Below are 13,786 nucleotides of genomic sequence, written 5' to 3'. Positions count from 1 at the left end.
GAAGCATGTCTTCACTAAAAGTGGTCAATATCAGGGAGTGACAATAGAAATTCATCATTGTGGCAGGTAAAACCCAGGGCCTGTAATGGCTCAATTCAATAAAAAATCATAGGCTCAGACACAAAGAAAAATAAATCATAAATTGTTTTCTGAACAACAAACCAAAGGGCAGACACTGGGGATGGAAAAATTACAAAGCAAAAATGTCTTCTCTGGAGGGAAAGACACGCATTCCCCAAGCAACCTCATTTCTTTGCCTACAAATGGAAGGAATACAGTCAATGACCAGGCTCTTTCATTTTTAGGTGGACCCAGCCATGCTGGGATAGAACAGTCACTGTGGCATGATGCCATCACGATCTGCCAACTGCTCATCCGGCGGCATCTCTTTTATCTCGTTTTCTCATCTTTTTTTTTTTTTTTTTTTCAGAGACAGGGGTCTTGGTATCTTGCCCAGGCTGGTCTCAAATGCCTGTAGTCAAGTGATCTTCCCACCTTGGCCTCCCAAAGTACTGGGAATACCAGGTCCACCATGAGCCATCATGCTCACCTCTAGTCCTCTCTTCTACTAAGACTCACTTTTGGTTCCACCTGCACTTCTCCATAGTCACTATCGGGGCCTTCAGTGTTGATCATCTCTTTTCCTAAAAAACTTGACTTTCTGGCCAGGCGCGGTGGCTCACGCCTGTAATCCCAGCACTTTGGGAGGCCAAAACAGGTGGATCACCTGAGGTCAGGATTTTGAGACCAGCCTGGCCAACATACTGAAACTCTGTCTTTACTAAAAATACAAAAATTAGCCAGGCATGGTGGCCTGCACCTGTAGTCCCAGCTACTCGAGAGGCTGAGGCATGAGAATCTTGAACCCGGGAGGCGGGGGTGCAGTAAGCTGAAATCGCGCTGCTGCACTCCAGCCTGAGCGACAGAGCAAGACTCCATCTCAGAAAAAAAAAAAGAAACTTGACCTTCAGCTGTGCCTCCCTTGCCCAATACTCCAAAAGCCTCGATGGCCTCCAATGCCAGTGGTCTCTGCTGTGACGCAGGCCACTATTAGAGAAATGCTTTGAGTTCACGGAAGCCCTCTGTCATTATCTAGAGAGTCTGCCTCAAACCTCTGCTTTATTTCTATTTATTTATTTATTTGTTTATTGACACAGAGTCTCACTCACGCTGTCACCCGGGCTGAAGTGCAGCAGAGCGATCTCAAGTCAATGTAGCCTCCGCCTCCCGGGTTCAAGGGATTCTCGTGCCTCAGCTTCCCAAGTAGCTGGGACTACAGGCGCGTGCCACCATGCCTGGCTAATTTTTGTATTTTTAGTAAAGACAGGGTTTCACCATGTTGGCCAGGCTAATCTTGAACTCCTGACTTCAGGGGATCTGCCCACCTCGGCCTCCCAAAGTATTGGGATTACAGGCGTGCGCCACTGTGCCCGGCCAAACCTCTGCATTACTTTAAAGTCCCAAGTTGTTATTATCAAGTGATGTTCTCTGTTCTAAAGGTACCCTTAGTATAAATTTTTTGGCATGGTTTGTTACACACCAGTAGATAACTGAAACCAACATCATGGAGTAGATGTTCTTGTCAGACTATTGGAGAAATAGAGGTACTCCATCTTCCAACTCTTAAAATCTCATTGTTTGTGACTTACCCCCATGCCAAGCCTCTACCCTGTGCCAAATCTCACTGCCCCACTGATATCTGAGATGTCACTACCACAGTGTGAAAATGCTTGCCAACATAATCTCCCTGAAGTCACCCTTTCTAGTCACACTTCCCACCACTTTACTGTGCGGATGTTATCTCTGCCTTATACAAGTGGGTCTCCCAGGAGTTCACGACGCACTCACCTGGTATTTCTGAAACTTTGTTTTGTTCATTGTCAAAAGCCGGCAGTGGCTCTCTATTGCCTCTGCAGCTCTTAACATCGATGGGCTGCAACTTATCCTCTTTCATTGTTTCCTTAAGAACTACCAACTCAATACGTCTTGTACCAGAAGGCCTCCTGACTAATGGCCTCTTATCTGCCTAGAACACTTTCCCAAAAATTCTTTTTTTTTACAGTAGTACTAATGGCAATTCTTCTATTACCTAGCCAACTTATTGGAATCTTTGCTGTTGAATATTTCATCTAGAAAGGCCTTACCTCATCTCAATTATGAGGTGTTCAAGGGTAATGTTTTTATTTCTTTATCTCCCAAAGCATCTAGATCATAAGTATGCGGATAGAAAATATCTGACCATTTTTGGCCGGGCGCAGTGGCTCACGCCTGTAATCCCAGCACTTTGGGAGGCCGAGGCGGGTGGATCACGAGGTCAGGAGATCGAGACCATCCTGGCTAACACGGTGAAACCCCATCTCTACTAAAAATACAAAAAATTAGCCGGGCGTGGTGGCGGGCGCCTGTAGTCCCAGCTACTCGGGAGGCTGAGGCAGGAGAATGGCGTGAACCTGGGAGGCGGAGTTTGCAGTGAGCCGAGATCGCGCCACTGCACTCCAGCCTGGGCGACAGAGCGAGACTCCATCTCAAAAAAAAAAAAAAAAAAAGAAAATATCTGACCATTTTTAATGAATGCTATTACATACCAAGAAAACAAGCTAAGCTTAAAAGAACACACGATTCCCATTTTCTTATTTTATTTATTTATTTATTTATTTATTTATTTATTTAAAGATGGAGTCTCACTCTGTCACCCAGGCTGGAGTGCAGTGGTGCAATATCGGCTTCACTGCAAGCTCCGCCTCCCGGGTTCAAGCGATTCTCCTGCCTCAGCCTCTAGAGTAGCTGGGACTACAGGCATGCGCCACCACACCCGGCTAACTTTTTTGTATTTTTAGTAAAGCGGAGTTTCACCATGTTGGTCAGACTGGTCTCAAACTCCTGACCTCAAATGATCCACCCGCCTCGGCCTCCCAAATGCTGGGATTACACGCGTGAGCCACCACACCCAGCCTATTTATTTATTTTTTTGAGACAGGGTCTCTGCAGCTTCAACTTCCCGGGCTCCAGTGATCTTCCCACCTCAGCCTCCCAAGGGCTTAGGAGGCAATGAGATGGAAGGGGAACACCGAAAAGTCACAGCTTCTGGCTCAGTAGGGATAGGGGCATTTCACTGAACACCTACTTACCTTGAATGGCACAATCTATTTAGAAAAGCCTCCGTTAGCAACCCACTTTTTTTTTTGAGACAGAGTCTTGCTCTGTTGCCCAGGCTAGAGTGCACTGACACGGTCTCGGCTCACTGCAACCTCCACCTCCTAGGTTCAAGCGATTCTCCTGCCTCAGCCTCCCGAGTAGCTGGGATTACAGGTACACACGACCACACCCGGCTAATTTTTGTATTTTTAATAGAGATGGGGTTTCACCATGTTGGCCAGGCTGGTCTTGAACTGCTGACCTCGTGATCCGCCCGCCTCGGCCTCCCGAAGTGCTGGGATTACAGGCGTGAGCCACCATGCCTGGCCAGCAACCCACTTTTTAATATAGTCAAACAAAGGAATGAAATTATGCGGAAGAAATATTTTTCTTTATTTTATCCTCCAGATGTGTGAAGGAAAACGCTACTCTTTCATCATGTGAAACCTTCCCTCTCACCCACACAAGTTCCAATCTCAGTGAAATCTGCACATGCTATCACCCAGTGTCACCTAGACCTGAACCTCTCCCTGGCCCTTATTCAGCTCTTACGCCTACTCCTTCCCCCGCCTTAAGGTAATGGAGCCCACACCCCACACATTAGAATATCTGATGAGCATTTTAAGACTACAGAATCCCAGCACAGTGGCAGGAGCTGGTAGTCTCAGTTACTCAGGAGGCTGAGGCCAAAGGATGGCCTGAGTCCGGGAGTTCAAGACTAGCCTGGGAAACACAGTGAGACCCTGTCTCTCAAAAAAAAAAAATCACAGAATCCCAGACCCTGAGATTGCCTGGGATTCTAATTCAATAAATCCAGGATGAGGTGTAGGGGTGTCTTTGAAAAGCTCCCTAGGTGATCCAGTAGCACCACCAGGTTTGGGAACTAGGAAAAATTTAATCCTTCAATACTCCCAGTTTGCAGTGTTTGCATATAACAAATAGATGGTCAGCCAATAAACTGCAGTAATCTCTCCTTAAATTTTGGTTTATTTCGTTTTGAAATCAAACATGAAACTGACATGTTACTACAACTGGGATTAAGATTAGGCAGACAGAAACTACAGGGTTTCCCCCATTTAAAAAACATCACAGAGAAATCATAAGGAAGACAAAAAGCTTTGAACCTGAAATGAATACTTGTATTAAGAGGTGCCTAATGGTGTCCCGGTGTCCCAGATGGTTTCCTGTGCTTTGAACACCTACATTTTTCTCAGAAAATCCGTGTATACCATCCAGTTAACAGAGCCAGGCTGTTTGCCGTGAGAACGGGAGAGGATCCCGGGTAAGCCTTCACCCTATTGTTTTCCCAAGAGGTGGATTTCTGCTGCTTCCAATCCCTGATCTCAACATTTCACGGATCATGACCATAAAGTAATTTCTGGCAACTAAATGATTTTAGATTGTTCCAAGAGAAGAAATTTTAAAAGTGATAGCTCTTAAAGAAGTAGGTCATCCTCTAAGCAAATAAATTTAAAGATGGTTCATTAATTTGGAAAGGAAAAGGAGCAAAGGAGAGTAAGACTGCTCTACCTCAGCTGCGTTTTTATTCTTGAACTTGCTTTTTTCCAATTTGAGTAATTTCTGGGGAAAAAGTTTTTTTGTTTTTTTGTTTTGTTTTGTTTTTTTAAATAGAGATAGGGTCTTGCTCTGCCACCCAGGCTGTAGTGCAGTAGCATATCATAGCTCACTGCAGCCTCATACTCCTGGGTGGAAGCAACCCTCTCACCTCAGCCTTCCAAGTAGCTAGGGCTACAGGTACACGTCACCGCACCCAGCTAAATTTTTTATTTTTTGTAGAGATGCGGTCTTGCTATGTTGCCCAGGCCACTCTTGAACTCTTAGTCTCAAGTGATCCTCCCTTCTTGGCCTCTCAAAGTGCTGAGATTACAGGTGTGAGCCCCCACACCTGGCTAGAAAAAAAAAATCTTTAAAAATTAATTGGGCTGGGCATGGGGGCTCACACCTGTAATCTCAGCACTTTGGGAGGCAGAGGTAGGAGGATTGCTTGAGTCCAGGAGGTCCAGACCAGCCTGAGCAACACAGTGAGACCTTGTCTCTACCAAAAATAAACAAAATTAGCCAGGCATGGTGGTGTGCACTTGTAGTCCCAGCTACCTGGTGGTGTGTGCCTGTAGTCCCAGCTACTCAGGAGGCTGAAGTAGGAGGGTCATTTGAGCCCAGGAGGTCGAGGCTGCAGTAAACCAAGACTGCACCACTGCATTCCACACTGGGCAACAGAATGAGAGCCTATCTCAAAAACAATAAATAAATAAAATTAAAGTTAAATGAAAATGAAAATTAAAATTAATTAACAGTGAAACAAACCATAGCCTTTCATGCTCTGACAGCCAGACCAGTGCATGATCAGATGGCAAGCACATGGCAGAGAAACATGATGAGGCATTCAACTTCACAGTTAAAAATGCACCAAGGAAACTGAGGTACCATTCTTCACCTAGCACATTGGCAAGTATTGGAAAATCTGATACCCATGAAGGCAAAGCATGGGAAAACGAGTGCTGATCTCCACGGTGGAACTGCAAAGTGGTAGAACCTCTTTGGAAAGTCAATTTAGGAAGGGTTAAATTTTTTGTTTTTGTTTTTGTTTTTGAGACGGAGTCTTGCACTGTCACCCGGGCTGGAATGCAGTGGTGAGATCTCAGCTCACTGCAACCTCCCCCTCCCAGGTTCAAGAGATTCTCCTGCCTCAGCCTCCCAAGTAGCTGGGATTACAGGCACCTGCCGCCACACCCAGCTAATTTTTTGTGTTTTTAGTAGAGACGAGGTTTCACCATGTTGGCCAGGCTGGTCTCGAACTCCTGACCTTGTGATTCACCTGCCTCGGCCTCCCAAAGTGCTGGGATTACAGGCGTGAGCCACCGCACCTTGCCAGGTTAAATTTTTAAATGCATATAAAGCTTGCAATTCAGCAATTACACTTATGGACAAGGACAATCTAAATATAAACCCAAGGAACTGGTTAAATCATTACAGGGCTTCAACCCACAAAAGGGAAATTTATGCACCCAAATTAATAAGAATGGGGGCAGTTATTTATGTCCTGATATGAAAAGACATCCAAAACCTAAATCTACATGTGATATGATCTTTTTCTTAAATGGAAAAGACTGTGCCATTTTTATCTACTTTCATGTGCATGAAGTTTTCGAAAGAATATGTAAGAAGCCATCATATTGGCTTCAAATTTTACTTAAATTTGTGAGTAATTTACCCTACTTATAAATTTAAGTTATCATTAATTTTTTTTAAAAATAAACATTAAATGAATCTTGCTATGCAATGACTTTAAATAAAAATCATTACCACAAAAGGGAAATTTATGCACCCAAATTAATAAGAATGGGGGCAGTTATTTATGTCCTGATATGAAAAGACATCCAAAACCTAAATCTACATGTGATATGATCTTTTTCTTAAATGGAAAAGACTGTGCCATTTTTATCTACTTTCATGTGCATGAAGTTTTCGAAAGAATATGTAAGAAGCCATCATATTGGCTTCAAATTTTACTTAAATTTGTGAGTAATTTACCCTACTTATAAATTTAAGTTATCATTAATATTTTTTTAAAAATAAACATTAAATGAATCTTGCTATGCAATGACTTTAAATAAAAATCATTAATAAGGGTAAACAGATGCTTTTGATCTTTTTTTTTTTTGAGACAGAGTCTCTCTCTGCCGCCCAGGCTGGACTGCAGTGGTGCCATCTCGGCTCCCTGCAAGCTCCACCTCCCGGGTTCACGCCATTCTCCTGCCTTAGCCGGGCGGATCACGAGGTCAGGAGTTTGAGACCAGCCTGACCAACATGGTGAAACCCCATCTCTACTAAAAATACAGAAACTTAGCTGGGCGTGGTGGTGGGTGCCTGTAATCTCAGCCACTTGGAAGGCTGAGGCAGGAGAATCGCTCGAACCTGGGAGGCAAAGGTTGCAGTGAGCCAAAAAAAAGAATTCGGTTCAAGGAAATTTAGTTGCTTTTTTTTTTTTCAAGAGATAAACGTACTGGCTTAATTTTTCTTAGAATGCTTAGTGCTATAAATTCTAATTTCTAACTTCACGAATGGCTACTGCATATAGAATTATAGAGATGGGGGATGATGCCATTTAGTTTGAGTTTTCCTGCACTGGTGTTCTTTAAGCACTGAATATGTATTAAAACTAACTAAGACAAAGGAAAATAAATAATTTATTAGTATTTTTAAAAACAAACCATTTTATTTCCATTTTGTTAATTATCTTACAAGATCCAAACTAGAATAATCTTATAATGTCAGCTTAAAGCTGTAAAGGCATAGAAATTAGTCAACCCAAAGAGGAAGCACATTGCAAGGCCTTTTCTTCATAGAAGGAAATATTTCAAGTGAAAATCTCCACTTATCTTATTCATCCACTAGCCTATAAGCTGTAATGGATTTAAAGGAAGCCCTGCGATTTCTGCAGTCTATCGGTACCCAAAAGAATCATCCCCACATCCATATCTCCAATTTTCGGTCTCTGTTCTGATCAGAAATTAGCAGCTCTTATAATCTGGTAAAAATCCACAGGAATACAAGTAGCCACACAGAGAAACATCCCTCTATTAAGAAACATGTAATTCTTGCCTTAAATTCTGGCCCATTTTTCTAACACTGGTGATGTAGTCACTTTGAGGCCATCTTCATTCTCCATTTCCATTGCTAAACAAGTGGCAAATAGGAGGAAGCTTATGGGAGGAATTATGAAATGCAGCTGGCTGCCTCAATTGTCTGGTTTTTTTTGTTTGTTTGTTTTTTTCTTTGAGACAGAGTCTCGCTCTGTTGCCCAGACTGGAGTGCAGTGGCGCCAACTCGGCTCATTGCAAACTCCACTTCCCAAGTTCACGCCATTCTCCTGTCTCAGCCTCCCGAGTGGCTGGGACTACAGGCGCCCGCCACCACGCCTGGCTAATTTTTTGTATTTTTAGTAGAGATGGGGTTTCACCGTGTTAGCCAGGATGGTCTCGATCTCCTGACTTTGTGATCCGCCTGCCTCAGCCTCCCAAAGTGCTGGGATTACAGGCGTGAGCCACCGCACCCGGCCAATTGTCTGTTTTAATGCACGAGGGTCAAACACATCCTTAAATTTACCAGTCAGACAATGGATTCTTCTATTTGAGTACATCTTTATGTTTTAGTGATTCAAGGCTCTTGTAATCAAATGGAGCTAACAAGAGCCCCCAACTCCCCACCTGCCAGAGACAATGGCCTCACCCTGTTGCAACAGACCATTGTTCAATGTCCAGCATTGAAATCATTCATCAGGCAATAAATATAGAAAGGCTAATTAATTGATTGTCCAGACTTAGTCTGGAGCCTGGCTCCAGAAATCAAGATTAGCCAGACATGGAAGTCAGTTTGTCACTGGTCACCCCACCCTCTGTTGCCACCTGAATATGTTGCCACCTTAATATTTTTTTAAGACAAATTTTTAAAAACAGACAATTAAGGAATAATGTGAAGTGTGAGGCTTTACTTACCACCAGCATTCAGGTCATCTAATCTTCCCGCACCCTGCAGTTGTGAAACGGCCATGTCTCAAAATTAAACCCTGGCAGATAACAGACCAAGCCATTCCCCCTGCCCCCACCTGGATCTTACATATAAAGACTGTAAAAGATTTCCAGTCTATCTCTGGATCTAACGGAAAAAATAAAGATTACAAAAGATTGAATAGAAGATAAAGACTCCTTCCATTTTACAGAAATGAACCATAGATAAAACCAAGACTTCTGCTTTAGTGCATCTAAACGTTAAGCCTGAGTAATCAAAAGCTTGTTTAACTCTCCATTTGACCTAATACAAGTGATAGTTCAACCAGTGTAATGTCTGTTCAGATAAGGGCACTTAGTGAATAACTGGTAACTAAAATTAGCAGAAAAAAAGGAAAGTAAATCCAATTGCTAAATAGATAGCATGCATGTGATATAAATGTCAGCTATTAGATAGAAAAAGATCTGCCTACAACCTTTAATTAATGACCACATTCTATCCAAGGAGGGAAAAATGATGTATTAGCCTAAACCTCCCCAACTATCCACAGACACATCAAGGAAGTTCAAGATGTAATCCTAAGTAACTCAGGGTATGAAATGGTCTCATTTGAGCCATATGCACTTCATATATTTGTCTGTTTAAGATAAAACGCAATTTGAAATTGCAATGCTAACAAGTCACTCTGTATCTGGAGAAACAGAATCCAAAGCCCCCAAATCTGAAGTTTTTGGTCAAACTATTCACTTGATCTATTAGTAACCGAACAGACTGACTTGCCTTAGTCACTATCATAATCAGTCTCACGTGATAATGAAATGATCAAGGGTTAAATTGTAGTAAAATCAGATAGGTCAAGGTATTCTCCAACTTGATATTTTCCAATCAAAACCAAGGAGCCAATATCACCCCTTCCTCTTTCCACAAGTATTCCTGAGAGCTGCCTCTGTGCCAGGCAGCGTGGCACGCATGAAGGAACACCGTTGGTCGGCACAACCAGGCGTGTTCCCTGCCCCTGCGAAGTATTCACAACAGCCAGAACACTAAACCCACACATGTGAAAACTGCTGGGACGGGTCCATGGTGCCACGGAGCCTAGAGTGGGAGATGGGATTACTTGGAGGTCAGGAATTGGAGCTTAACAAGAAGAGGGGAGGCAAGGGCCATGGGGCTGAGTCATTCTTAATTGGGGAGTCCTTTTGAAAAGACATTTGTGTTCAAAGCCTGAGTGATAAATTTGGCTAGTTGAAATGAAAACTAAATACATTCCAAGGATACATGTAAGTGTACTGATTTGTCTCCAAATTGATAACTGGGCATTATGCCAACAAGTTCAATGATATTCTGGATGTCATTTAAGTGATTTTTTAAAAGGAGGTTGTTTGGCTGCTTCAAGACGGTTGGCAACTTGGAAAGAGGAAAAGGATAAGGTTATGGAAGACGGAAAAAGAGAATGGAAGGAATATTTTTAAATAAACAAATTCAAGTTTACTGGGAAGGGATTAAATCCCATATTTCAGGGTGAACAGTTAGTAAGATCTGAAGGAGTATAAAAGCCGGGGCGGTGGGGGGAATGCCACCCAACTGCAAGTTTTTAGCAATTATACCTTAAAATTATTTTCATCGCTAGACTCTGAACACTGGTTACAGAGCCACTTTGACAGTAGCAGGCATCAAAACATTATGTGCATACAGTAAGTATTAAAATGCGACTTGGATCTCAAAAGGATAGTACATTCCTCAGGCCAGAAGCTTAAGCATCTCTTAGAAAAACCTACATAGCACAGAGACACAGTTAGTACTTAATATCTAGGGACCATGGATTTTACAAGTAGTTATGAATCAAAGACTGGCGGTAAAAACTATATTATTAACAGCAGTCTCTCAGCCCAAAAGAGACTAGGGCAGCTAAGGAGGTCAAGGCAATTAGGTCACGGTTGTAGGTTCCTTTTTTTTTTTTTTTTTTTTTAGCATATTGTAAACATCTACACCTCCTGCGATAACTCACGTACTCTATCCTCAAATTTGACATACCGCAAATTTAACTATTAAACATAATTATCTACATCTTTCTACAAGGTATCACAAGGGTACCTTTGTGATACAAGGGTATCACAAAATCAGTAGAGTGAAGCCTTGCTAATGAACACATGCGCTGGAAAATAGATCTAAAATACCACGACCAGAACAAGCCACAGTCTTGGCGGCTGTCCTGGCCCACAAGAAATATTCCAGCCTTGAAGACTGAAGCCGATAAAATGCAGTCGTTTCAGCACTGCGTCCAGGGAAGAGTACCCGGAATGCTCGTTACACTCTGACCCCATCTTTCGAGAACTTCTAGCCACTCTAGCGTGTGTTTGGCCAACTGAGTCTGCAGGCAAAGCGCTGAGCGAACGCGAGGGCGCTGGCTGGTTTGCGAAACCTGTCATTCCTTCTGGAAACGCAGCGCCTGCCCAGGTTTTCCCTGGCTCCGAGCGAGCTACACCCCAGGCTTTCTCTGCCTCGGGAAGGCGGTGCCTGCTCAGGCCCCTGCCGCAGGAGGACTAGGTACCAAACCCGCTCGTTCCAGGCACCGCTGGCATCCAGGGCGGTACGCGACGGGGAACCCGAGGGTGGCTGGGCTCCCCGGCGGGCTCCGCCACGCGTCCTGGCCTCACAGCTGACTTTCCGCATCTCGGGGCTCCGCAGGCCCGGCGCGGGGTCCATTCTCCACGGATCCCCCTCCGCGCAGCTCCTCCGCCTCGGGCTGCATGGCTCCCACCGGAAGAGTGCGGAGAAAGGCTCAGCCGCCGTGGGCAGGGCGCGCGTTTTATTATTGCGGATGGCGCAGTCGCCTCCCCTGGAGACCCGCGACAAAGATGCAAGCCCCCCGCCGCGCTCGCCGCTGCTCTGGCCCCGCCCCGGCGCGAAAGACCCTGAAAAGCCTCCAAAGAGGGGTTCGCACTCCTGAGTTTGCAGATGGGGCTGGATGGGCTGGGAAGTTCTCTCGGCGGAAATCGGAGGGACCCCCCACCCCCACCCCAAAGACCCGCGCCTCCCGGCGCAGGTGGCCCGGCACGCCCGTACCTTGGTGGCGGGGTCCGAGGCAGCGATGGCAGGGTCCGCGGTGGTGTCTGGCGCCGCCTCGGCCGAGGGGCCGCCGCCGCTGGGCTCGGGCTCAGCCGGCGTGGAGCTCCCCTCGGGCGGCTGCTCCGGGCTGCGCTGCTCGGTGGAGCTCCCGGCGCCCATGGCTCCTCCGCACTTCTCCCGCGCCTAGCCGCCGGGTTACGCCTTCCCCAAGCCGCAGGGACAGGGGCAAGAGCCAAAAGACGCGCGCCCGCGAGGTCCCAAGAGCGCCTTCCTTCGCCGCCAGCCTCCTGCGAACGCGCCCAGCCTGCGAATGAAGGAGACGCGCTCGCGGCAAACTCCTTAAAAGAAAAGGAAAAAAAAAAAAAAGGCCACCTCTTAGCCTCCGCCCCCCTCCCCCTGGTTTTTCCCTCGCTTCATCACATGAGCACAGCCCCAGACACGCCTTGCAGCAGCATCTGCCCCCAGGCTGCCCGGACGGGAGGCGCTGCGACGCGCCAGCCCAGGTCCAGGCAGCAGCCCACCCGGCCCTCGGGCGCCTCCCGTTTCTATCAGGGGGACTAGAGCTGCGGGGACGACCCAGGCCCTCAGAAGGCAAGAGAGCAGGGGAGCAAAAAGCCTGCCGGGGACACTGGATTCTCTGGGGTTTATTAAATGATGGATCACCCAAGGCAGGAGCTTCTGCTGCAGCCGACTTTCAGCTCGCCCAGGAGCGAGTCCGAGTCCCCATTTGCTTTCCTGCAGATTGTGTTTAACTCCAAACATTTGTTCCAGCCTCCTCCCCATTAGCAGGAGAAAGGCAAGCGCTCCCTGGCTCCTCCTGAGTCCGACCATATTTGGGCACCTCACGTGGCAAGAGCAGGGAACCGAGAGGTTAACGCAGTCAGGCCACGGATGAGGTGGGCCACGCAGGCCCACGCTCTCCTATCCTCCGGAACAAGTGATGTCAGGCGATGCCATCAGCAGTGCTAGCCGCCCCCCTTCCCCCGGGGAACGGGGGGAAATGAGGCTGTTACCGGAAATGTGCCCGTCCTTCTTTGAGGGCCTTTGCTGGAGGTTACCCATCCAGGCCACCTCTGCTCCGCGCGATGCCGACACATGACAGCATAGATCTGTTCCTTTGCCATCAGCCTTTCTCAAAAGATGAAGACTTTAAATAATACCAGCACAAGTGGCTTGCATCCTTTCATTTCCGACCCTTGAATATAATATGTATTACATGAACATGGCAGCCAATCAATAAGTATTTGAACTAAATTAAATTTGTAGCTGGATTGCTTGGCGCAAAGCAGTAAGGCTTTGGGGCTGAAAGACAAAATTTATTCCAGTTGTAACTAGCAACCGAGTGCCCCAGTTTTCACAAATACTTTGAATCTCCATTAAGAATGAAGAAACCAGCCTGGTTAACATAGCGAGACCTTGTCTCTACAAAAAATAAAAAAAATTAGCCAGGTGCAGTGGTGCACCTGTAGCCCTAGCTACTCAGGAGGCTGGGGACGCTGGGGTGGAAGGATGACTTCAGCCCAGGAATTCGAGGCTGCAGTGAGCTATAATTGTGCCTCTGCACTCCAGCCTAGTCGACAGAGCAAGATTCTGTCAAAAAAAAAAAAAAAAAAAAAAAAGAAAGAAAGAAAGAAGGAAGAAACTTTCGGAATATTCACACCAAATTCCAGATAAATATCTCATACTCAGATTTAGTACAATTTTGTAGAAAGGGTGTAAGCAGTAGTTCAGCACTAGGATGTTTCATGCCTAATGAATTGCATGAATCGAATGGTACCCTGGGAACCATAGGTTAGTTACTCACCATCAAATTTGTTTTCTGAATTAATTTTTTTTCTTTTTCTTTTTTTGAGACAAGGTCTCGCTGTGTTGCCCAGGCTAGTGGGCAACTCCTGAGCTCAAGCGATCCTCCTGCCTTGGCCTCTCAAAGTGCTGGGATTATAGGTGTGAACCACCACACTGGGCCTGTTTTCTGAATTAATTATTTTTATTTAAAGGACTACACGAAGGCCAATTTCTCTGGAGTTTATCTCTTAAGAAACAGTATATTTGC

General features: G+C 45.6%; 1 protein-coding gene across 3 annotated transcripts in view; it reads right to left on the bottom strand.

Moving 5' to 3' along the window:
• Positions 1-12,526, bottom strand: part of AKAP12 (A-kinase anchoring protein 12) — a 116,460-nt gene extending 103,934 nt beyond the window's left edge. The window contains exons 1-2 of one of the 3 annotated variants that reach the window (XM_055390858.1): positions 12,397-12,526; positions 11,731-12,037 (exon numbers count right to left, since the gene is read on the bottom strand). In XM_055390858.1, the coding sequence (XP_055246833.1) occupies positions 11,731-11,892 (162 nt within the window). In that variant the 5' untranslated portion in view covers positions 11,893-12,037; positions 12,397-12,526. Of the gene's footprint in view, positions 1-11,730; positions 12,146-12,396 lie in introns of those variants that run through there. The other 2 variants (XM_019029572.3, XM_063707955.1) reach the window with 2 other exon arrangements.
• Between the last annotated feature and the right edge of the window lie 1,260 nt (positions 12,527-13,786).

Source organism: Gorilla gorilla, chromosome 5 (genome assembly GCF_029281585.2).
Source record: "Gorilla gorilla gorilla isolate KB3781 chromosome 5, NHGRI_mGorGor1-v2.1_pri, whole genome shotgun sequence".
NCBI lineage: Eukaryota > Metazoa > Chordata > Mammalia > Primates > Hominidae > Gorilla > Gorilla gorilla.
The sequence above is the reverse complement of the archived record's forward strand: the minus strand, read 5'-3'. Positions and strand labels throughout refer to the sequence as shown.